Genomic DNA, 26854 nt, shown 5'->3' with positions numbered 1-26854 from the left:
AAATTTAATGCAGTAGGTTGAGTGCACAAATTAAGCAATTCAAGTCAATGGGACAAAGCAGCTGTAGCACACAGCTCAGCAAAAAAACAAATAATAAAACAGGCAATCAGGAGACCTATCAGCAGTTGCCTAGCTGCACTCTGAAAAGTGATCCACCAGGGACCACTTTTCAGATAAAAGACTAGTGTGAACTTAGCCTTAGGGTCTGTTTTCCTTTCACACATGGTCTGCTGGAAAGGTATTTATATTGCCTGTTCTTTTAAAGGGTGTTCATTGTGTCCAAGTGGTGACAATCTGCAATGTTCAAAACTAAAACTTGTTTTGGTTTAAGATATGCAGTACTGTAGCTATAAAGCAGAACAGACAGATAAAACAGATCCACATTTACTACATTTATGTTTTTATAATAAATAAATAGTTAACTGCAAAATTCCTGGAATATTCACTTAACTCAAGAGCTATGATCATCTGAAGAATCGTCTCTGACACTTTAAGATGTGGTAAAAGCATGCGTAACCTGTCACATGCTGTGATTCAATCCACTGGCCCTCCTGTAGCACAGCTCCCAACTGTCCCTTATGTGGAGGTACTATTCCTCTTTAGGAACAAAGTCCCTCTATTCCACTTCCTTCCTCATTTGTCCCTCATTTTGGTCTGATGTACATACCTCTATAAAATTCACTATTTACATTTTAAAAAGTGTTTTATAGCGCTAACCCTTTCATCCAATTTCCAAATTGTTGCAATTATAAATTTCAACAGCCACTTTAAAGGAATAGTACCAGTATAAAAAAGCTATTGTGTGTTTAACTAATCATTTTTTTATATTAAAAATGTAATATACATGTGCATATCAGGTTTCTCTATACCTAATATGCACATTTTTTTAAGGTAAACTACACTTTGAAAAGCAAGCCTATGGAGCTGACCTGGGGAATAGGTAGGTCTTCGTCCTTGTTCCCATGCTGAGCACCAAGTGTGGGGTTACTCTCGGTGTGGGCTCTTCTGGGATATACTAGACACCGTGGACAGGGTCCCTCACCCTACACATAGGGTACCTTTACTGTGTCCTGCTCATCAATGCCCTTGGATGAGGCTGGGACTGCTTTCAGGGAAATTCAACCTTGTGGTGGTCCCCCAACTTAGAGACCATACACAACGTACACTGAGTGAACAAACTGGACTCCAGATAACCCTCTGGTCCTGTGTCAATGCACACCTTAACTGTAATGGTTTGCATTTAGGTGGGACACACTGAGCCTATGCCCACTGCACCCATCCAGCATATCTCTGTCACCTGACTTCCAGCAACAGAATGGGGTCCCACCATACACCTAGCAGAGACCTCATTTGTGCACGTTAACGCTTCCTCTTCTGTACCTAGTGGCCAAGCCGAGGACCTCTGCGGCGCTGATCTGCTTCAGTTGCTATGGGAGACAGACCGCTTGGAAAGGGGGTCCCTACAGCAACCCCCTGTCTACTAGAGGACACCCCACCTATCACTGGTACCACACTTCATGACAGGCAGGTTGTACTGGTTACTAGACTTCCATTACTCTTGGAAACTACAGTACTTGCTTTAACTCTGTACCCAGTTAACTCTTGCAGAGGCTAACTTCCTACCCCAAAGTGCTTTATCTGACCCAGATTGTAGAAGGCTATGTGTAATGTGCTGGTTGCTTTCATACACCCCTTTGAATAACTTCAGACCAGGCGTTAAAATGGTTAAGAGAGCAAATAGTTATTTTCTTAATTGAACCTACAGCTATGGCTGTCCCATCATACCTGCACAGGTAAGAGTCCATTCTTGGCACAGTCCATCAAGGCTGAATTCAGATGCTGGTGTCTTGAGTGGCTGGCTTGGCCCAGGCAGGCAACACCCCAATCACCTGGTAGCGGCCTAAACCAACAAAGTACTCCCCCCAGAATCCATACCCCTGTCCCGTTTTATAATTCGCAAGATCAGTGGGTTGGACCTAAAGAGTGGCGGCAAAAAAGACTTTACCACTTTCCTCCTGCTGAGGCAACCATACTAGCTGACCTCAACCTGCCTACAAGTCTGTAATGACAACATCCATATTTCTGTCCTGACAAGTTCCCTTAACGTAAGCCCACCCAAGCCCCTTCCAACAATCAGTGTTTGAGAACTATGGAATCTAACAAAAACACCACCCTTTCCACGGGCAGAAAATGGTGTCCATTACTGCAAATTAAACTATTGATCACAACCACACAGAGATAAGGTGAAAACCCTATGTATGTTGGTAGTACAACAGTACTTTTTACCGTGTACAACAGTACTTTTTTCTCATTTTACCGTGTACAAGGAACAGCTTTCTAGCAACCATGATAGTGTAGGACACATAATAACAGCAAAACATACCATTTGTTAATGTTCCATACATAAAAGGTAAATACAGTAAGGTATGTTTCTACATATCCAATTAACCTTACCAGTGAGCAGTCTAAGGTTTTTGTTGTCAAATACCATTGAATTTACTCTGCGATCCCCTGGTCCCTGCTGTGTGTCAGTAAAGACTTGCAGTAGTGAATGAGTTTGTATATCCCATACTCTAAACCCCTGAAACACATAAATACAGAGATTATTTTGTCTGCCATTCCTTATGATGAACTTTATTTAATATTTCAAGGATTGCTGTGATAGTAACATGTATTAAAATAAAATTAATGATGGATGAAGTACTATGGCACGTTAAATACTGCAAAAATTAATTACTTGGAATTATTTATATAACTAAGCATTAGAAAGTCACAAGCACAATTATTCTTTAAAACAGGGTTCTCAAAACTATATGAGGCCTGCTTTAGGATTTTACACACCTCACAAATGATGTCCACAGCCCTGCTTCTTCTTCATCCCTTAACAACCAACCCCCACTGTACACAGTCTCCAGCGCAGGTTACCCTCCCCACCGCTCCACTAACATCCTGGCATCCAATGACACGCTTGCCCCTGCATTCACAGAATGATGGAACTTCCTCATCCTTACCTGTTCTGCCCTGCTGCTATACAAATACAGCCATGTTGTAAATCGAATTTAAGAAGTAGGGGAGACTCTAATGGGGACACTGATATAATAAGGGGGGGGGTTCTGCTAGGGACACTGATGTAAAGGGAGACTCTGATGGAGATACTGATGTAAGGGGGGACTCTGATGGGATACGGATGTATGGAGAAATTCTAATGGGGACCCTGATGTAAAGGCGGATTTTGATAGGGACCCTGATGTAAAGGGGGACACTGATGTAAATGGGAATCTGATGGGGACACTGATGTAAGGGGGCTATGATAGGGACATTGATCTAAGGGGGACTCTAATGCAGACACTGATGTAAGAGGGCATGCTAATGGAGATATCAATGTTCAAGGGATTTCTAATAGGGACCATGATGTAAACAAGGACTCTAATGTGGACCCTAATGTAAAAGGGAGTCCAATGGGGACACTGATGTTAAGGGGACACTGATTCAAGTTGGGACTCTGATAGGGACACTGATGTAGGGGGAATTCTGATGGGAACCCTGATATAAAGGAGGACTTTGATGGGGGCACTGATGTTCGGGGGGATTCTGATGGGAACCATGATGTAAAGGGGGCTATGATGGGGTCGTTGATGTAAGGGGGACTGTTATGGGACATTGATGTAAGGGGGGATGCTGAGAGGGACTCTGATGGGGACAACAATGTAAGGGGAGATTTACTTTGCTTTACTAAAATTCTTTCTCTTTTGTTCTGAATCATATTGTACTGATTACAAAATCATTTAATTGAATTGTGTTTGTTTATTTATTTACTGTATAAAACTAACTTTGTTAAGCCTGCTAGTATTTGTAAAATATACCACGAGGCACTCGTATAGAAAAATTGCATTTGATTATTTTAGCAAGTAGAGTATTAAAAATAAATGCACATGTACTGTTTAATTTAAAGTCCAAATCCACCTATTAGAAGACTAAAAGAAAGCTCAGCAGATGCAAAAAAGCTAGAGGGTTAGGCCAGTAAATGTATTTTAAAAAGCATGTAAAATGTTATGGCAGGCAATCTACAAAAAAACTGCAAGCTGATTGGTTTCTGTGCAGAGTTGCAGCAGATGTTGCACTCTCCAGTTTTAGTAAATCAACCCCAGTGTGTCCAGATCAGCATAAACGGCAGCAAGGTCACCTACAGTGCAGCAGTCAGCAGTAATAATGCCTAATTTACTAAACACAGGAACTATACTGCCAACGTGCATTAATGGTGACTATGCTAGGCCTAGACCTAAGTGCACTGTCCATAGAAATGAAGGAAAGGGGAGAAGGGAACAAAGGGGAATTCCAGGATGGTACGGAAGGGGCAGTACTTTATGTTGTTCTTCTTCCAGCTATCGTTGGGGCCCTTTACGAAGCATTGGTGCACTTAACAACAGTTTTAGTAAACCAGCATGCAATATAGGTCCCGCAAAGATGCAGTAAAGGTGCAGTATAGGTGCAGTATACTAAATGTCCTTCCTCCAGTAACTCAGTCTCTGCCAGCAGTGTGAACAATGGGCAGTGCCCTCTCACCAGTACCTGTGGTGCAGCTGTGAACTCTCTCTGTAGGAAGGTGAGCCCCTCAGTCTCTCCACAGAATGCATCCAAAGATTCACCAGTGGGAATTAGAAGATGAGAGGATGCTCTGGTCTACCTGCAGCAACGGTGCCAGTGCAGTCACTGCAGTCTATCCTGTTCTGCCTTGGGTGTCTCTGCTGGTCTGGCCTCTCAGCAGTCTGGTCAGTATGCAGCAGATGTGCTCTCATAAGTTTCCTCGGCACTAAGAAAAAGAACCTAACTGGACAGTCTGAGAATGAGAATTATAGTGCAAAGGCTCTATAAGCTCCACTATTTCTTACTTCCTGAACTTTAAATCCCATGATCCTTAGCATTATGCATAGGAAACCACAGGCTTTTCTGACTATAGTTCTCCTTCTGCTGACTGGAGGGGATAGTGCAACACAACATTTAGCACAACAACAAAAAGTGAAAGTAAACTGACTGTAAAGAGGGAAATGTCTCCTCTTACATGTTTCTGCAGTCACATATAGCAGTATAGTAGTTACGAGGAGCGGTCAAGTCAAACCGGGACTTTTCATTTTACAGGTATAAAAAGGGATGCTAGCGTAGAAGTACTACATGCAGTAGTAAGTGACACGTGTTACTATTACTGACAGGCAGCGCATATGTTGCGGGCCAGTCCAGGGACCATTAATCAAGATGGCAGACAACAGTGTTAGTGTGTGCATGGCACAAGTTTCTTGTGAACGAAGGTGTAAAACCCGCGGATATCTACAGAAGACTTCAAGCACAGTACGGTGATGAGACGCTCAGCCGCAGTAAGACATTTGAATGGTGTAAATGTTTCAAAGATGGCCGTACGTCTGTCAGTGTCGATCCTGGGTGTGGTGGTTCCCAGCCCACAGCAGTCAATCCTGTGAACATTGAGCGCGTGTAACGCCTGATCCTGGATAATTGACACATAACTTGTTGCGGAATTGCACGAGAGAAATCTTTCTGTGGTCAGTATTTCAGCACTTATGATGAAATGAAGCAGGCTGACTTAGGATGGTTCAGGCGTACTAACAAATCTTTCTATGCCAAAGCTTTCCAGGCATTAGTTAAAGATAAGTTTAAATATTAGTTTAAATATAAGCGAAGTGTATAAATGTAGCAGGGGAGTATGTAGAAAAATAAATGCTGTTTCCACTCCTTGAAATTTGTAATTTTATTATATAAATTCAAAAGTCCCGGTTTAACTTGAATGCCCCTCATACATATAGCAATATTAGTAAATGATAGGCTTATCAGTTCACAGAGTGGGATAGACTTCCGGGGCTCACCACCCCCTATATTTATGACTAAGAAAGACATCAGAGAGTACCTCTGTCTGAGGATTATCCTACCAGCAGTGATGCAAACCTGAGACTGGAAGTGAGGACACCTGGGGCCAGTGCAGCACCGCCCCACAGCACATCTACTGCACCTCTGCAGCAAAGAGACTGGAGCCTCCTCTCATACCGCTGATCATTGGAGGCTTTCAGGGAGAGAAGGGGGGGCCCTTCTACAGGTAGCATCCACAGCAGCATCCTAGGAACTGGTGAAAGGGCTTTCCACCCATTATTGACACTGCTAGTAAAGATTGAGCCACTAAGAGCAGGATATCAAGTGCACCAAACCCATACCATATCTACAGTATACTAGCCCTATACCACACTTCTACCAAACCTATACTGCACCCATACTAACCCAATACTGCAGTTATACCGAACAGTTGCTGTATTTGACCCACATCTACACTGCACCTGTACCACACCTATACTGCACTTTGACTGCATCTTTACTGCAACTACTGAATGCTGGTTTGCTAAAACTGTCATTAAGTACACCACCACTTCTTAAAGGGAGCCAACGATAGCCAACAGAAAAACAACTTCAAGGACTGCCATTCCAGCAAGACCATTCTGCAAGTCCTTTCTGATCTCTTCTCCCCTGTCTTTCATTTTGACGGATAGTGCACAGTTAATATAGGCCTAGCATAGTCGTCATGAATGTGCTTCGGCAGTATAGCCTCCTGTATCTGGTAAATTAAGCTTTATTACTGTTTATGCTGATCTGGACCTCAAGTGTTATCTTATGTCTAGTCCTTACTACTAATCACTCTGTATGGTAAATTGTATTATTACCTTTGCTAATCCATTTTCATGCTTGCTTCATTGCCTACTATATCAATAGGCAATATATTAAGTTTACCTGGACATGGTATTATTACTGGATACCAGTTGTTACCTTCAGTGATTTTCTGTGTTACTGCATGCTTTGTATACTCAACCAAGTGTTTCAGAGGGGCTGAAGTTCTTATGGAGGTCAAAGCAAAGAACAGAGGACCCATTTTAACCAGCAGCTCCTATGGGGGTAGCACTATATGGTTATCCCCCTCTTCTATGTGTGCACTATATGTCACCACCCTCTCTTTCCTGTGTGTGCCATCAGACAGACCTTGTTAAAGCTGAACTCCGGTAATTCAGCTACTTTGTAAAAACTGCAGGCATACTATGAGTTAAGTACAAAGAGGTGCCTGCCACTTTTTAGACTTATCTCTATGCTCCAGGAAGATAACTTCCAAAGCTCCAACACTTCCCACTCTAGTCTCATTTCCTTTAAGAGCAGAGTTGCTGAAACTGCTATGCTTGCCCCTCCCCTCCTCTGCCCATTCACAGAAGCCTTTATATTATGTGAACTCATTCACAAAATACAAAGGCATATGTGAATGGGCAGCAGAGGGGAGGGACGGGCATAGCTGCTCTGTGTGCTTATCTCCTTACAGCTGTAGTATATCCTCTGGGAGTGCAATAAACCTGTCACATATAACTGAGATAAAATCAGGAGGCAATATGCACCTAACTGGACATAACTCATAGTGTGCCTGTACATTTTGCAAAGTTACTGAATTCCTGGAATTCAGCTTCAAAATTTGTCTCCTTGTGAGCAGCCTGGTTAAACAGTTATAGAGAAAGGGGGTGGTCTGTTGACCATGCTGACTTAGCAACCAAGGCACAAATCAGAATGGGATCAAGTGCTCCATGCACTTGGACCCCTAAGGCAGCATTTTACAACCTTGTTTTCAATTGTGGCACCCTTTAAAGGATGCAAAATGTCAAGGCACCCCAATTCGAAAAAAAGGAATTATTACTTATCCATGGAAAGCCTGAGCCTGGGAAAATGCACATAGCCACCTTGATTCAATTACCTTCACATCAGAGATTCTACCCATCACACCTGAGGCTCCCCCACCAAATCAGACCCTCCTTCCCCCCTGTTCATGAGTGTCCCCCCATCACACATCTGTATCATAGCAACTCGTGATGCTGATCCAGAGCAAACTATGTCCATAGAATCCTATGCTCACCAAACCCCAGGGGAAGGGCTGTCCAGGGTGGCACGACACCATGGTGAGGAAACACTGCCCTAGGAGGTTCCATAAGGATTTAAACTAAATGAAAAATCTATCACAAATAGAAATCCTTTTCATGGTGATTTCATTTAGGGTACTACTCCACTCTTATGTCACCTTATATTTCCTGTACAGCTCATTCATAATGTTGTAGACACAGCTAAGCTACATTAGCAAAATCTACACTGAAAATGCATAAAAAATGCCTTTGCTGACCTCTCCTTACTATTTCCCTGGCTGTCATGCTGAATCAATGGGTTCAGTACTTTCTGAGACACTGACCTGAATAACTATGCAAAACAACAGTTCTCTTCTTTCTGGCTTTCTAATCTGCAGGTTCCATGTCAGTGACTCAGAAAGTACTGTAGTGAGTGACATCCAGGAAACTAATATTTTTATAACATAAAAAAGGGCAGCTTCTATATTTCTGTCACTACAGGTTTTCTTCAGCATCTGCCTTTTTTCTTTATTCAAGTGGTAATGATACCCTTAGCATTTCAATTGAAAATTGAATTACCCGTGCAGTAGAAACACTGATGACATGCTGATCCTTTTCATTGACTGCAATGTCTGCAATTGAATATAGGTGACCATGCAACTCTGCCTCAGGTTTGTTGACTACCTCAGGGTCCCACAAGCGTATAACCTTGTCAGGTCCTAAAAAGAAATCCATTGATAAAATCAGGAAAAACAGAGGTTAAAGTGTAAAAAGTATCATGGTGCAAATGTGTATTTACTAATTACATGTAAAATGCAATTTTTTAAAGCCCCATATGCTGTGCAACCTTGGCTGAGAATGAAAGATCAAAATAAAAACAGCAAACATGGGTAGACCATAGTAAATCGGAAAGCAATTAGAGTGAAATGTATTTAGAGCAGAGTGAGGAATCTAACTCACAACGCCAAAGAGTCTGGCAGAGAATTGTGTGGTTGAAGAGGAAAGCATAATCAGCTGGTGACTTTATGTTCCAACACCCCTGGAAGCTGATTCAAGTATCAACTAGGCAAAGGCTGTTCCATTCAAAAGAAACACAGGGACACCGAGCACTACTCACACATTTTATGTACTGTGCTTAGCTTAAAAAGTCTGCTTAGTAACAGGATCTCTTTAAAGTGCAGCTCCACCCAAAAGGGAAAGTTCCACTTTAAGGCTTCGTCCCCCGCTCCCCATTAAGGATTGGCACCTTTGGGGATACCCGATTTTGACAGGTACCCGCTCCCACTGCGATCACCCAGGTGATCGGAAGCAGAAGTTGTCCTCCCCCCTCCCTCCTTGTAGTCTTCTGGGTCACGTGACAGGTCCCCGAAGACTACAAGACCATTCAGAAAGCGCAGCGCTACTCATGCATGCGCAGTGTGCACCCGGCTGTGAAGGTGTTCAAGCTGTCACAACTGGGTGCCCATGCTGAAAATGACGGCGCCGGGGTGAGAGGACAACCGGTAAAACCGGCTGCAGTGAGAACACTGCAGGATTAAATGACAGGTGAGTGTCTGTTTTTTAAAAGTCAGCAGCTACAGTTTTTGTAGCTGCTGACTTTTATTTTTCTACATTGTGACTGGAGTACTTTAAGTACTTTTAAACCTATACAGCTGACAAAACTACAGTACAGTGGAGTTGATTCTCTAAAATCTTGTGCAGCTCTTCATGGAAACCAGTCAGCTTCTGGGTTTTACCCTAGTGTGCTGCCTTGTATTACACAAGGCATTCTTTAGCATTCAGCAGTGTCTGTCCCCTTTAAGGCTAGGGACGTCCTCTCTGCTAACTTGGGAGGAAGTGACCTCATCTCTTCAGACTGAAGAAATTCTACAATGCAAGTACATGTGGGATGCTGTTCCCTCTTCATATATGGGCTTGATTAGACCCCCAAAGTCTGTAAGTACCCCTCCTATGTACTGAGGAATGTTATGTATATAGCTAGGTAGTTAGATATGTACTCATGTCTGTTTATTCTGTTTGTATTTCAGTTTTACCACATTCATTCATTCTCATTATGTCACATATTATCAGTAAAAGATCATCGGTTATCAATCATCGACTCTTTACTGTGTGGACATCAAAGGTTATACTGCCTGTAATCCTCTGTAACCCTTTCATAACTGCAGAGAAGGCAGGACAGTAAAAAGACTTACACAGTTACTTCAGAGCACATTGTGTGAAAAATCTACAGCAAGCCCCACAACACAGAAAAGACTCTTAACTGTTAATACAGCAGCACGTGTGTGTGAAATCCCCACAGCACAGCCAGTCTAAGGCATAGCAAAGTGAAACCAACTCAGCTTCATGAAAGATAGCACTAAATTAACCCTTCCTAAAATCTCGTGCAAACAGGAAGAAAATATGCACAGTACGCTGGAAACTAGGTCACAATGCAGCACGCCGAGAACTTATAACAAATCGGATCTGTCGTCATCCAAAGCAGAAACCGCCAGATCTAAGCGTTCAAGTTCCAGGCATTCAAACGTCACAGACCTATCGTCAGTCAGTGCTGGGGCAGCCAGGAGTAAGCATACAAGTTCCAGACATTCTAGCGTTACAAACTTGTCTTCAGTCAGCGCTATCGCCGCCAGGGCACAAGCCAAGGCCGAGGCCGCATGCGCCATGGCCCCCTATGACATACAGGAAGCAGAGCTTATGAAAGAGCAAGGCTACCTAGAGCAGAAGAAGAGACAAGCCAAAGGGGAAGCTGAAATAAAAAAGAGACAAGCCGAAGGGGAAGCTGAAATGAAAAGGGGAGAAGCAGAAAACGCTTAGGAGAAAGGCAGAAGTACAAGCCTCTTTACACATACTTCAGCAACAGAAAATAGCTGCAGCAGCCATAGCTGAAGCTGAAGTTCTCGCGAGAGCTGCAGATATTCAGTTTGTAGAGAGCGATGTACTGGAAACCCCGATAACACCTCTCAGTACATTCCAACGCACCCGTGAGTACGTGCAATCACAAGCAACCCTGTACCCTGATAAACAGCCTAGTGACGCACCGAAACCATCAAGGACCCAGTTGGGAGCAGACAGCTTTGATGTTACGCATCACTACAAGACTGAACCTGAACCGCCACGTGATAAGTCAACCAATCATGGGCTCAGATACCAAACCGCCAACACGCTAAAAAACCAAGTAGAAGGCGATATAACCTCTCCTCGTGCAAGACCAGATCTAGACTACAATAGAGGAGAGCAACCATCTGACCAAAATAGACTTAGTCAAATACCTCAACGAACCCATCAGTCACTATCAGCCAGTAGTCCCGCGTTTGTACCCAGAACAAACGCACCTGACACAGCAAGGGTTACAGACGTGTCAAAATACCTGATGCGCCGTGAGATGGTGAGCACTGGTCTCTTGAAGTTTGACGATCGTCCTGAAAACTACTGGGCCTGGAGGTCATCCTTCCTAAGCAGCACCCAAAACTTAGAGCTGACAGACAGAGAGAAGCTCGACCTACTCGCCAAATACCTAGGACCAGAGTCCTCAGAGCAGGCCAAAAGAATTAGGTCAGTGCATGTCCATGATGCAACAGCAGGACTTGCGATGGTCTGGCAGAGAATGGAAGACTGCTATGGGTCACCTGAAGTAATTGAAGAAGCACTTTTAAAGAAAATTGAAACTTGCCAGAAAATGACAAACAAAGACAATCAGAAGCTGAGAGAGCTCGGAGACCTACTCTTAGAGATAGAAGCAGCAAAGACTAGTGGAACTCTGCCAGGTCTCTTATACTTAGACACAGCATGTGGAGTAGAGCCCATAATCGAGAAGCTCCCTTTCAACCTGCAAGAAAGGTGGGTCTCTCAAGCATCCAGATACAAGAAAGACTATCGAGTTGCATTTCCACCGTTTGTCTTTCTCGCTGAATTCGTTGTAGACCAAGCTAAGACACGCAATGACCCAAGCTTCGCCTTCCTGAACAAGAGAGTTGCAAGCTCCCCAAGGACAGAGAAGCAGCCGCCAGTACACTACAAAGAACGCAGAGCAACTGTCAGGGCTCCCAGGTATGACCAGAGGTGTGTGACTGAAGCAGGGAAACGCAGACCTCAGATATGTTATAAACAATATAATTTATTAACACTAACAGTACAAACATAAACGCAGTGCAATACTAAAACATAATACAGTGCAAACAAACCAAACCAAACCACCCACAGATAACAGTATATACAAGCAAGCGTCGTCAGGCAGGCCGGGTCAATATCAATTGGGCAGGTAGGTACAGGGGGAGCAAGCGGAGAATAGTCGGGGTCACAGGCCAGGTTCAGCAGGTAGCAAGCAGCATAGTACAGAGGGTCAGACAGAGGGATGGTCCGGGTCACAAGCCAGGGATCAGAACAGGTAGCAAGCAGCGTAGTACAGAGGGTCAGACAGAGGAATGGTCAGGGTCACAAGCCAGGATCAGAGCAGGAGAAGTCAGCAAAGGAACAGAAACAGGATGCAGGACAGATACAGGGCCCAGGACAAACACAACACCAAGGCAGAGTCTGCAAGTCTGGCCATCCCTTAAATACCCCAGCATCATCAGTTCCAGGTGTTAGCTGGCTGAAAGGTTGAGTCTCTGATTGCTGGGAGCACCCGCTGGCCAGCCCTGGTACTGCAGATCAAAAGGCAGGTGAGTCCCACCATTGCTGGCCAGTCCATTCCTAACAGCAACAGTGTCTGTGCGGAAGACAGAAGTCCCGCCTGAGGCTGCAGCCAATCAGGAAGACAACACAAGCAAGGAAGTTGAGGATCCAGACAAACAGTGCCCAATACACAACAAGCCTCATCCACTAAGAAAATGTCGCAGTTTCAGAAGTAAGACATTAGAGGAGCGCAAGGCTTACCTTAAAGACAATCACATTTGTTTCAGATGCTGCGCCTCAATGCAACATCTTGCAAAAGACTGTAAGAGAGAAATACGGTGCACAGAATGCAACAATGACCGACATCTGTCAGCACTGCACCCAGGACCACCACCATGAAGATCAGAAGTTCCAGCAACTCAAGAAGATCATGGTGGGGAGCAAAAAGAAAGTGCAACACCAGCGATAACTTCAAAGTGTACTGAGATCTGTACAGAACCAGGACTCTCTAGATCATGCTCCAAGATATGCTTAGTCAAAGTGTATCCCAACGGTCTCAGAGAAAAGGCAGTGAAGATGTATACAGTCCTAGACGAACAAAGCAACAGGTCTCTAGCAAAGACAGAGTTCTTCGACCTCTTCGGTGACAAAGGAAGTTCAACTCCATACACCCTGAAGACATGTTCAGGAGTTATAGAGACATCAGGGAGAAGAGCAAACAACTACACCATCGAGTCATTAGATGGAAAGACGCAGCTGACTCTTCCTACCCTCATAGAATGTGACATGATACCAGATGACAGGTCAGAGATTCCCACACCTGAAGTGGCACGTCACTACCCTCATCTTATGCGAATAGCAGACAAGATCCCAACACTCAACCCAGATGCTGCAATCGTCCTTCTACTAGGAAGAGACATACTGAGAGTGCACAAGGTCAGAGAACAATACAATGGGCCACACAATGCACCATTTGCTCAACGTCTTGATCTTGGATGGGTTATCGTTGGAAATGTATGTCTGGACGGACTTCACAAACCCGCAAAGGTGAATGTCTACAGAACAAATCTGCTGCAGAACAGTCGCACATCATGTCTTTGCCCATGTAACAACAGCATGCAGATTAAAGAGAAACTATCTAACCCAACACATCCCCAGAACATCCAGAGGTTCTTGGAAGATACAGGCTCAGCTGAAGATTCAGATCAGCTAGGCCACAAAGTGTTTGAGAGAACTCAAGATGATGACAAACTAGCACCATCTGTTGAAGATAACCTCTTCCTTGAGATCATGGACAGAGAAGTCTTCAAAGACAAAGCAGGCAGTTGGGTAGCCCCACTACCATTCCGTACACCACGGCATCGTCTTCCCAACAACAGAGTGCAAGCAGAGAAACGCCTTGCGCTATTGCAGCGCACTCTTGAAAGAAAGCCAGACATGAAAGAACACTTCCAAGAATTCATGCGGAAAATCTTTGACAAAGATCAAGCTGAAAAAGCACCAGCACTGCATGAAACACAAGAACGCTGGTACTTGCCAATATTCGGAGTGTACCATCCTCAAAAACCAGGTCAGATACGTGTAGTATTTGATTCCAGTGCAAAGCATGAAGGTATTTCCCTTAATGATGTACTTCTCAGCGGACCAGACCTGAACAACACACTTCTTGGAGTCCTTATCAGATTCCGAAGAGAACTTGTTGCAGTAACAGCAGATGTACAGCAGATGTTCTACTGCTTCCTTGTCCGTGAAGACCACAGAGACTACCTGAGGTTCATATGGTATGAAGACAACGACCTCAACAAAGGTATCATAGAGTATAGAATGAAAGTACATGTGTTTGGGAACAGTCCCTCACCAGCTGTCGCTATCTACAACTTGAGACGAGCAGCGCAGCAAGGTGACAGACACAACCCTGAAGCCAAACAATTTGTTATGAAAAACTTTTATGTAGACGATGGACTTGCTTCCTTCTCCAGTAGTGGAGAAGCCATTAACATTTTAAAAAACACTAGAGACTTGCTAGCAGAATCTAACATAAGACTGCACAAAGTGGCTTCCAACAACAGCAAAGTCATGGAAGCATTCCTAGCAGAAGACCGTGCAAAAGACCTCAAAGACTTAGATCTAGGTACAGATTCACCACCCCTTCAAAGAAGCTTAGGGCTTAGTTGGGACTTGAAGACTGACAGCTTCACCTTCCGAGTATCCAGGGAAGTGAAGCCTTTCACAAAGCGAGGTGTCTTGTCTACGGTCAACAGTCTTTACGATCCCTTGGGGTTCGTAGCACCCATCACCATGCAAGGCAAAGCTCTTTTGAGGGAGATTACAACTGAGCTAGAACAAAGTGATTGGGACACACCTCTACCTGAAAAGAAAGAAATGCAGTGGAAGTTGTGGAAAGACTCTTTGCTGGAGCTTGAGCGATTTAGCATCCAAAGACCATACGTCTCTGTTTCTTTGTCTGTTACAAAACGAAGAGAGATACACGTGTTTTCAGATGCATCCACCGTGGCTATAGCAGCTGTAGCCTACCTTAGAGTCATAGACACTCAGGGACAAAGCCATGCAGGATTCATCTTGGGAAAGTCCAAACTGGCTCCAAGACCTGCTCACACAGTCCCACGCTTAGAACTTTGTGCTGCTGTCCTAGCTGTGGAGATAGCAGACTTACTCATTGCAGAACTGGACATCGAAATCCATGCAGTGAACTTCTACACAGACAGCAAGATTGTTTTAGGTTATATCCATAACGCTTCAAGAAGATTCTACACATACGTGTCAAACAGAGTGACACGTATCAGAAAGTGTATAAGTCCAGAACAGTGGCATCACATCAGTACAGACAAGAACCCTGCTGATCATGGGACTAGACTGGTACCAGCTGCTGTCCTCAAACAGACTAACTGGTTCACAGGTCCATCCTTCTTGACTGGACCAGAAACTGAAGAGACTGATCAGAAAGGAACTTTTCAGCTTGTAGAACCAGACCAAGACAAAGAGGTAAGACCTCTAGTTGCAGTTTACAAGACTCTAACCACCAGAGGAGGTCTTGGCTCATGTAGGTTCGAGAGGTTTTCCAGCTGGAAGTCACTCATCCGTGCCATAGGGAAACTCATCTGCTTGGCCAGATCCTTCAGCAAAACAGCCAGTGTTGACCAGGGTAACAATGACTATCTTGAGCAAGCCAATGTCACCATTATCAGATGTGTTCAGCAGGAAGCCTTTAAGGAAGAATTTCAATGTCTTCTCAAGAAAGAAGAACTTTCTAAACACAGCCCGCTCAAAAAGTTGAACCCTGTCCTTGATGAAGATGGAGTGATGAGACTTGGAGGTCGTCTACCCGCAGCTGATACGACTATTCTAGAAAAACATCCCTTTGTCATACCCAAGAATCATCACGTTGCCGTTCTTCTGACAAGACACCACCACGAGCAAGTTGCACATCAAGGTCGCCACCTCACTGAAGGAGCAGTCCGTTCAGCTGGATTGTGGATCCTAGGAGGTAAAAGACTAGTCTCCAGTGTGATTAACAAATGTGTAACTTGCAAGAAAATCAGAGGAAAACTTCAAGTCCAGAAGATGTCAGACTTACCTCCAGACAGGCTGGCTTCAGATCCTCCATTCACAAATGTAGGCCTAGACGTTTTTGGTCCTTGGAACATTTCTTCTCGCAAGACCAGAGGAGGCAGTGCAGAGAGCAAACGCTGGGCTGTTCTTTTCTCGTGTATGAGTACCAGAGCAGTTCACATTGAGGTAATTGAGTCTCTATCTACCTCAAGCTTCATCAATGCCTTGAGAAGATTTTTCTCCATTCGAGGACCAGCAAAACAGATTTGTTCTGATTGTGGCACAAACTTTATTGGAGCCTGCAAGGAATTGAAGATCGTTGCAACAGACTCAGAGACAAGTAACTATCTTCAAAATCAAAGATGCACTTGGATCTTCAATCCTCCTCACGCCTCACATATGGGAGGAGCTTGGGAGAGGATGATTGGAGTAGCTCGTCGCATTTTAGATGCAATGCTTCTAAAGATTGGATCTACTCGTCTCACACACGAAGTCTTAACCACGCTAATGGCTGAAGTCACGGCTATCATGAATGCCAGACCTGTGGTCCCAGTGTCTACTGACCCAGAGATGCCAACCGTCTTGACACCGGCAACGTTGCTGACCCAGAAGATGGAGATGGTGACAGCTCCCAACGGGGACTTTGATCTTAAAGACTTGTACACCAAGCAATGGAAACAAGTTCAAAGCCTTGCCGATATCTTCTGGAAGAGATGGAGACAGGAGTACCTGATGACCCTTCAACCACGCAACAAATGGCAAGCCGACAAGCCCAACTTACAAGTTGGAGATGTTGCTCTACTAAAAGACTCTCAGGCCCACAGGAACGAGTGGCCAATTGGACTCATTGTGGGGACTGATGCTAGTAGTGATAGCAGAGTCAGGAAAGTAGAGGTCAGAGTAGTAAAACAGGGCACCCCTAAGGTGTACCTTAGACCCATCACGGAAGTCGTTTTACTCCTTCCAGGAGTTTAATAGTGGCATATCATTATTATGCCAGGTGGGGAGTGTGCTGCCTTGTATTACACAAGGCATTCTTTAGCATTCAGCAGTGTCTGTCCCCTTTAAGGCTAGGGACGTCCTGTCTGCTAACTTGGGAGGAAGTGACCGCATCTCTTCAGACTGAAGAAATTCTACAATGCAAGTACATGTGGGATGCTGTTCGCTCTTCATATATGGGCTTGATTAGACCCCCAAAGTCTGTAAGTACCCCTCCTATGTACTGAGGAATGTTATGTATATAGCTAGGTAGTTAGATATGTACTCATGTCTGTTTATTCTGTTTGTATTTCAGTTTTACCACATTCATTCATTCTCATTATGTCACATGTTATCAGTAAAAGATCATCGGTTATCAATCATCGACTCTTTACTGTGTGGACATCAAAGGTTATACTGCCTGTAATCCTCTGTAACCCTTTCATAACTGCAGAGAAGGCAGGACACCTAGGTTCACATCTGTGTGGGTGGTGCCGCTGAGGATCCACACGAAAATCCGTGCAGCCGCACCACCCGCACAGAGGAATGCAGACCCGCACTGGAAAATGCAACCATACTGGGAACCGAAGTTCCCATGCGGACTGCGTTTTCCAAAGAAGTGCAGGGACTTTTTCCCTGCGTGTCACAGGGCACGGGAGTCCATTCAAATGAATGGGCTCTCGTTCCCATGCAAAATGAAGTCCGCACGGCCACATATATGTGAACCGGGGGTGATTGTCAAAGCTTAATTGAACAAGCTGAAGTTAGAAGGGGATTGATTACCATGCACAGTTGCACCAGATTCTGAGTGCTCCAGTTTTAGTAAATCTAACCCACTGCTAGGCTGAATTACAAGAGGTTAACATTTTTCACTTAGCTCAGTGAAGCTCTTTTTTAAATTCTTTTATTCAGTTATATTATATACAAAAGGAATTCCCAATTTGTAAAACCGATCTGTACATATCTGGCTAATTAAAGTTTGTTTTGTGCTAATACAGACATTATCAAACTTACTTTGGACTCTCACTAACAATGCATTTTGTGGATCAGGTTCAGGTTCTTTGATTATTCTGCTGTTATTTCCTTTGCCTGTGCTCCTCCACACAGAAGTCATTTTTTTCAGATACACAAAAACTGACACATTTTACAGATGATAAACTTGAACCAGTCTTCAAGATCTGCTTGGTGCTGTTGGTGGAGTCTAAGACTAGTCATAGATGGGCAGATGACTCCCTAAGAACAAGATCCCTGCCTGTACTTATGTGAATCACAAGAGCATTTTGACTTGCCACAATCCTCCTCCTGATAGCAGTTAAAAAGCGGAATTTCTGATCCTCCTTTTGTTTGCACTGAAGAGTTACAGATAGGCCCTGCTCATATAAGATTCTGGGGCAATAATGGGTGCCTTCACCTGCTTTCTGGCTGTACAGAAACAGCCTAATGATCAAAATCAATTCTAGAATTCAAACAGCTTTTCTTTTACTGATCTGTCTGTTGCCAAGATAAGTGCAAAAGTGCGTCTGCTGAGGTCCTGATCTAAATCTCTGCAGTTATGAAAGCTAAGCCCTCTAAACATCAATGACTTCTAGCTGAGTTGTAAAATGAAACAAGATACATGCTTCCTTCACTCTCTGCCTGCTGCTGTTGCCTCTGCTATAGAAGCTTAGTCTTTGCCAGCCTGACACCTGCTTCCACTGCACATACAGACAGATTAATGCATGTACACAGTGGCTAAATAAATGAGACTGTTTGCATGGAGGGAAGTGTATAGACAAAAATATATATGTTGGTAACTGGACAAAATGGTTGGGACACTTTGATATTTTCATCTTGGCTGATAGAGGACAATGCTCCAGTACTTATTGCATTAATTAATGCAATGTCAATAAATGAACAATAAAACACCAAGCATTGTCTGTAAGCAGTATCTTTAAAAACATGATTACATGTTTATGACCACAATGTTCTTACCTCCAGTTGCCATCATTTTAGCTGCCACACAGAATGCAAATGTCGTGATACCTTTTTGAACTGAAAAAACTCTGACTGGCCTGTTTGTTAAAAAAGAAGATTTACTTTTATGCAATTTACAACCGTTTGTATATTTTTTACTATCACATATGGCGATATCCTCTGTAAATTGAAGTTCTTTTATTTTTCCAATAAAAAGAGTTTGTAACAAAAAAAAAAAAATCACTGCTTTAGTAATAACTAGTTTTACTCATGCACAAATATAGGGGAACAATTCAGTGTATTTCCTGTTAGTTACTAATTCTAAAATATATTTGAACTGACAACATAAACACATTTAAAATGATAAATGTTATAGTGCAAAAACTAAAATATTCATAAGCATTTGGTCATGCTCAGGGGCGGACTGACCATTGGGGCAGTAGGGGGCCCCATGAGATGCCACTGGTACCTTTTTCATAGGCTTTTTTGAGTTTGGGCAAGGACACAGGGGCCCCATGATCCCCTATTGCCCGGGGGCCCCATGAGTTGTCAGTCCGCCCCTGGTCATGCCCATGCTGAAAAGTACAGGTCTCGAGTGTATGAAATAAACAAACAGTATATATAAATATCTGCACAGAAATGAACAATAATTAATACCTATCATCTTTTATCTTTTGTACTTCATCCAAAACCAAAGAAAGGTTGCTGTCTTGAGAACATGATGCAAAGCATTTTAATTCTTGGATATACTTTACTTTGACAACACAGTCATTGTGCAGCTTTCTCTTAAACCTAGAGATAAATGCAAAGAACAGCTCAAAATGTTTAGTTATTGTGAATAGCGATATCATTAGCTGCTAGTTGCTAAGGATAGGTTGTTATGTTCTATTAAGGAGTTCTCTATCTTGCCTTCCTTCTCTGTCATTGGTGGATTTCCCTGGTTAAAGGATATAAACTATCTCAACATTAGCTATTTTTAATCCTTATCCTGCAAACATTAGTAATCAGATACTCCTGCCTGCATGCCTGAGATAAGGACAGATGAATTCTAGGAAGTAAATGCTTTATGAACCATCTGCCATTACTCAAGATGGCCACAGCTAGAAATGCTAGAGGCTTGTTTTTCTTAGTGATTTCTCAACAAAATAAAGCATGGAGACATGGATGGATGGGAGAGTTTGCTTCGAATAGTAAAAATTTATTAAATACTGTTTTGGCTTGTGGTGCACAGATACTGCTTCAAGAGAACGAGTATGTTGGCATGCATGGCTTGGTGTAATTGAGATTAGACCCAAAGGGTAAGAGTAATGTTTTTGGTCTTTTTCTTTGGTTCAGGGAACAGGTGAATACGAAATTGTATTATTTCTGTGACACTCTTTACAGACTTGCCCACAATTTGTGTAGGGTGCTGTAGTGAATTGGCGGATGTCGCCACCATGCAATCATAGGAAAATGAGGATCTTTACCAGCAAACCTTGATATGGTGATAATCTTGTCCTTTATTCACGTAAAGGCACCACAGGCCAATGTGTCAGGACCTTGCTTGATTCCTTTCTCAAGGCAGAGAAAAATGGATCCTGCGAGGTCCCTAGATATCAACCTGTGATGCCTATTACTTTATTTAAATAAAGGACAAAATTATTACTATACTAAAGTGTGCTGGCAAAGATCCTTATTAACCAGGCAGAAGAGAGGTCGCCATGTAGTCGGTGTCCATGTGTGCCCCAATTCCTTCTAAATATGGCACCATTGATGAGTGTGGTTCCTATGTGTCAAGACGAGTAAAGAGAGTCTTGTGGTCCTTATATACCAAATAAGAAGGTAAGGAGAAAGTTTTCCTTTGGAAACTTTGATCATGATGTGAGGCCTATTCTCGAATTTTAAAAAAAGGAGTTCTTCAAAATAAAGTTATAGTAAATACAATTACTTCAGGAGGGGAAGTGGGCTGATAAAAGCTATCGATCCCTGTCTCTCAACAGTGGGAGAGTTAGGGAGTTTTTATACCTAATCACAAACAGGGATTTTCAAATGACCAGATTACTAACTAAACTTACTTGGGTGAACTGGTGAAACAGAGCACTAAACAGATATGATGCATGCACTTCCAAGTTTGATTTCTTTTCTTTTAATGTTCGTTAAAGTGGTTGTAAACCACAGACATGAAAAGTGCACAAAGCACATCCCTCTATAGTGTGTACTGGCCTGAATCCAAAACACTTTTCTCTATGAGTATGTTTGGGGGGGGGGGGTGTCCCTTCCCTCCAATTAGCAATCAGTTATCAGATGTCATTAAGCTCTGTACTCTAGCTCTGCAGTGTGTGACATCTGCTGCTGAGAGATCCTGGGTAAAAGTGTAGAGAAGGACACCACTCAGACCGACCCCATGGATACATTAACGAGTAACGATGTTGGCCTCAGCCCCCACTCCGTCCATGCCCTCTGGCACATTTCGCCCTGCCCCTTTGATGCTTCCATAGGGTCAGTCTGAGCATCGTCCTCTATATGTTCTTACACTTTGGATTGATGCCAGGACACAGGCTCCCCTCTTCTGAGTACTGGCGGCGTTGCTCTGTTTGATCTGACCTTGAGTGGCGCTGCAAAGTCTTCACTCCACTGGGCAAAATTTGTATTTTAGGCTCCATGTAAACTGCAGCTGAACTCACATTTAGGCGCTTTTCTGCATTTGTTTCAGCAGCCCCTGAACTCTCCCTAATGTTTTCGTATGTGTCCATGTACACTATGTCGTTTACAGTCATTTACAGGCAGTTGAGTTTACAGTCGTTTTTTTCACGCACCAAACTTGCGTTCAGGAGTAGATTTTAACAGCATTTCAAACGCCAAACGCTTGTAAACGCGGCTAACCACGTTTATAAGCATTTGGAAACATTTTTTAACTCTTCCATTTCCAGATGCTGTCCAGAGCCTTTTTTCATCATGATAAATGCATGCAAAGCATTTTTCCAGTACTCAAATGGACACCATACTTTGAGGTTTTGCATGAAAGAAAATATGTTACATACTGCTGCAATAATTTCTGCACAGAAATGAGCTGAAACACATCCAAACACCACGAAAAAAAAAAAGAGTTAATCTCAACAAATACTCTCTCTGCTTCTGCTCTCACTATTCCTCTCAAAATGTCTGAAATAGTTAATTTATAACTGTTTTTCAGTGCATTCTGGGCATTTTGGAAGGTTTCATGAGGTTATCTTTTAAAAACACTTCTAAACGCAAACGTTCATAAATGTGCATAAACGCGTATGCAAACGCAGCTAAACAGACGTTCTTTAACCTACGTTTTCCAGAAGTCAGTTTCCATTGTTCAAAAGTGTTTTCCAAACGTCCCATGTACATGGAACCTTAGAAGAGAAGAAATGGCTGCAGATAGACATGTACAACTTATGTAGGAGGCTTGTCATTTTACTGGGTATATGTAAGGGTCTAAGCCAAAAGAAAACTGAAAAATTAGGTAATCCCTAATAACCAATCATAAACCAATAAGCAATCATTAAATATTGTTCCTGATTGGCTGCACTTTTATCAGAGGAACAGTGAGTGTATATATAGCATGTACACAGCATTTAGGAGGAATGGCACGGTTTTCAAACATAAAAGTGCAAGAATTACATTATGACATACAAGTTGTTCACTAAATTAAGCTAGAATGATGTATAAATTAAAAGTGCCTATTAAGGAATTATTTGTTTTTTCACAGTTTAGGATCTGTCCTTATATTATAAAGATCAGGACAATATAGAAACCTCATTTTCTGGCCTGCATTCAAGGTAATAATCATTTTCAGCTAGCAGAAGAACACAAAGTGAGATAAGAATCTCACAAACTGTAAAAGACTTAAACACTGCAGGATATGGAACAATTATAATTATTTTTTTCTAAAGATAAGAGAAGAAATATTGGGTTGATATACAAGCAAAAAACGAACATCTCTTTAAAGTGGAACTTTAGTCAGAAAATTAAGTCCCGATAGATGACTTCGGACTGGTCCTTTTGCAGGTATAGCTGTGTAAAACATGAAAAATAAGTGCCTTTACTGTTTAAAATATAGTAATGCATGGCCTCACCCTGCTCTGCATGTGATCAGTTGCTCTCTATTCTTGGCACTGTGCCTAAACTTAGAGCCACTAGTGGTCGATCAGCTGACAGCTTTAATGGGGGCCATAGATGGGTCGAAAATCGGCCGATTTTTTGGCCGAAAATAAAATCGGCCGATTTTCGGATCGTTAGTGGGCTATTTGTTCGGCCCTTTTTCGGTATTTTGGCAGAATTTTTTTATCGGTAAAGCTGGAAAAAAATCGGCTGATTTTGCCGATCGGCCGATTTTCGCGGCAATGATGGGCAAAGCTGCCAATTTTTTACCGATAAAAAAATCTGCGCATGAGCAGTGACCTGCAAGAGGAAGACAAAAAGAAGAAAAAGAAGAAGAGGAAGAAGAAGAGGATGAAGAAGAGGATGAAGAAGAAGAAGAGGATGAAGAAGAGGAAGAAGAAGAAGGAGAGGAAGAAGAAGAAGAGGAAGAAGAAGAAGAAGAAGAAGAGGATGATGATGAAGAAGAAGAAGAGGATGAAGAAGAGAAAGAAGAAGAAGACGAAGAAGAGGAAGAAGAAGAAGAAGAGGATGATGATGAAGACGAGGAAGAAGAAGAGGATGAAGAAGAAGAGGGTGAAGAAGAGGATGAAGAAGAAGAGGAAGAAGAAGAGGATGATGATGAAGAAGAAGAGGATGAAGAAGAGGATGAAGAAGAAGAAGAGGATGATGATGAAGAAGAAGAAGAAGAAGAGGATGAAGAAGAAGAAGAAGAGGATGATGATGAAGAAGAAGAAGAAGAGGAAGAAGAAGAAGAAGAAGAAGAGGAAGAAGAAGAGGATGAAGAAGAAGAAGAAGAGGATGAAGAAGAAGAAGAGGAAGAAGAAGAAGAGGATGAAAAATAAGAGGAATTCCAGTCCGGCAAAAAGTGTCCCTGCAGAGAGCTCCGCTATTTCTTTGACAGTTCTTTGACATTTACAGCGGTTGCAACATTGTATCTATTTGTTTCCGAATAAAAACATCTGTATCCTAAATGGATACAAATAGATACAATGTTGCAACCGCTGTAAATGTCAAAGAACTGTCAAAGAAATAGCGGAGCTCTCTGCAGGGACACTTTTTGCCGGCTGTAGACGGGATGAAAATCGGCCGATTTTTTTTTTACCATTGCTGGTAACGTCAGCCGCTTGAACGACCGATTTTTCGTTTTTTTAAAGAAAAATCGGTCGTTTTTCGCCCTGTCTATGGCCTGCATAAGACTTACTGTTGCTGAAGGGAGAAGAAACAGGAATGACACAGAATGCACTGAATTAACACAGATTAGGGAGAAAGAAAAGAAAAGAATGAGAGATGACAGGACAAACTCTGCTGTCAGGGAGTCATAAAAGAGTTAAGCTTACAAGGATAGTGAGTTATCATAGCTCCATGATATTTTCATCTTTTTCTCTCATCTGCAGCCTGTGAAATTCAGCACTGTAAAGCTTCTATCAACCTTCCTGTCTAGATAAGCGAAGAGTGTCCAAGGCTGAAAATGTACATATTTTAAATGAAGAAAGTGACATATAGTTTTTCAGACCAAGGAGAGGGGGAGAGTTTCCAATAAGGAAGTGACTGCTCTGAGCTTAAACAAAATGGAGTCTTCTATCAAGAAGAAACAGCTCAAGAGTAATACTGGAGGCAATTTACAGCACACATTCATTTTGTTAGCATAATTGTTAATGAGGAATGCATGTTCTTTTGGTAAAGAAAGTTAATTGTAATCAAGCTGTTTTGGGTAAAGTTCGCTTTAAATGAATCAATATAATTTACAAAACTACAAATAAAAATTTAAACAAGCTACTTGACATATCTTTGGCATACCCCCCAACATTCTGAGCTGGGAAACAGGAACACCAATTAGCAAAAAGGTATGTAGACAAAGAGCACATTGGCACATCCCTGTTACATGGAGAATCAAGTTAGAAAAAATGACTGGTTAAACCCACAAGTGCTTTTTTACCAGTACTATTACTTTATACTGGCTTTTACAATTTATACTGGCTTTTACAATTTACAAATGCAACAATTAAGAAATTGAATTACTGTTTCAAGTAAAATTGTACTTTTTTTTTTTCTATAGAAGTCAATACCAGTCCCTCCAAATCAGGGAAAGTTGGCAGCTATGCTTTGGCAGTTTACAATTTTTCAAACACACAATTACTTACTGCTTGAATGTTCTAGAATCTAGGACACCTGGCTGAGATATATCTATTTTTGCATGGATTGGGTTAAGTTCATAACTTGCAATTGAAAACAAGGTAATGAATCCAGCATCATCTCCGATCAATATTTCATTTTTCACAGAACGTTCTTGTGAATTCACAGCACAGACACACAGCAGGCAGTGTTCCATTGGTCTGATGCAGACATAGCTATCCTTCAAAAGAAATGACAGCTAATTTAATGCATAATTGTGTGCAACAATACATAGCTAATCAGCCACAATAACATCTCCAAATTTGTTGTGAGAAAGCCATCAGCATCCTATTGTAGCACCCCCTCCCCCCCCTTGACACCCCAGAGGCATAGTGGCATCACCAGAGGCAGGAGGCACCAGCATTTCTCCCCAAGGCTGAGTCCATGACTAAAATTGGGGACTGAGAGAGAGCATTAGACAACAGTCACTTTTGCCTCTTCCGCTTGCCCGTCGCCCTATAGTAGAATTACTGCTACAGGGCGTCAGGGCTGTGCAAAATCAAATATATATATATATATATATATACATACATACACGTGATTTGCATTTCCGGGTAAGGGAGCTTGCGCAGCCTTACCCGTGCCGCTATTGGTGGCTAGGCATGTCAATCACCAGGTCCCAGCTGGAGATTACCTGCTGGAACCTGGAAATCGCCGTGTAGAACTGACAGGGGAGAGACCTGTGTGTAAACAATGCAGGTCTCTCTCCTGCCAGCAAGGACATGCTGCTGTGTATTTCCCTAGTAAAACACACACAGCACATTATGTAAAACAGCACACTGTTAACCCTTTGATCACCCCAGATGTTAACCCCGTCCTGCCCAGTGTAATTAGTACAGTGTAAGTGCTTTTTATTAGCACTGATCACTGTATTAGTTTCATTGGGATGTCAGTGGCAGTTAGTCAGTTCCCACCCAGTGTCAGAATTCCTGCTGCAGTCCCGCTTTAAGTTGCTGATCGCCGCCATTACTAGTATAAAAAAAAATTCCAGTACATATACTGCCATTGGTAGACGCTATAACTTGTAATACCAATAAATTTACATATATTGGCATTTTTTTTTAGCAAAGACATGTAACAGAATACATTTTGGCCTAAATTTATGAAGAAATTAGATTTTTTAAATTTTTTTTACTGGATATGTACAAAATATTTTTTTTTGGAGTAGTCAAGGAGGTGAGATTTAGGAGTCCCAGTTACCAAGCAGATCACTTAAAGACTCAGATTCAGATCCATGTCCAGCTTCACAGTGCCAGAACCTTTAACCCTATCATTTCCAGAGCCGTTTTTTTTTTGCACGCATGTTTAAAAAGTGATTTTAGGACTGAAGATTGCATAAACCCTTAAATTTGCGTGCGCTTGTGAAATGGCGACAAACTTCAGTACCTTATATTTTCTATAGGTGACACATTGAAAGCCCCCTACAGGTCATCATTTTAGTGTTACAGAGGCAGCCTAGTGCTAGAATTATTGCTCTCACTCTGGCATGTGTGGAAATATCTATCACAATTGATGTTTTTGTGCGTAGGCACCCCCAAAGC

At 42.5% G+C, this 26854-nt stretch overlaps 1 protein-coding gene across 1 annotated transcript in view; it reads right to left on the bottom strand.

Annotated features, from left to right (window-relative positions):
* Positions 1–26854, bottom strand: part of WDR64 (WD repeat domain 64) — a 119554-nt gene that overhangs the window by 44218 nt on the left and 48482 nt on the right. The window contains exons 7-11 of the mRNA XM_089674819.1: positions 25283–25494; positions 19692–19826; positions 19053–19132; positions 8502–8641; positions 2455–2581 (exon numbers count right to left, since the gene is read on the bottom strand). Coding sequence (XP_089530945.1) covers positions 2455–2581; positions 8502–8641; positions 19053–19132; positions 19692–19826; positions 25283–25494 — 694 coding nt within the window. The remainder of the gene's footprint in view (positions 1–2454; positions 2582–8501; positions 8642–19052; positions 19133–19691; positions 19827–25282; positions 25495–26854) is intronic.

This window comes from Staurois parvus, unplaced genomic scaffold (assembly GCF_062004578.1).
Source record: "Staurois parvus isolate SC_StPar_1 unplaced genomic scaffold, SC_StPar_1.0 ptg000012l, whole genome shotgun sequence".
In the NCBI taxonomy this organism is placed as follows: domain Eukaryota; kingdom Metazoa; phylum Chordata; class Amphibia; order Anura; family Ranidae; genus Staurois; species Staurois parvus.
Note: the sequence above shows the minus strand (reverse complement) of the source record. Positions and strands in the feature narration are given on the sequence as shown.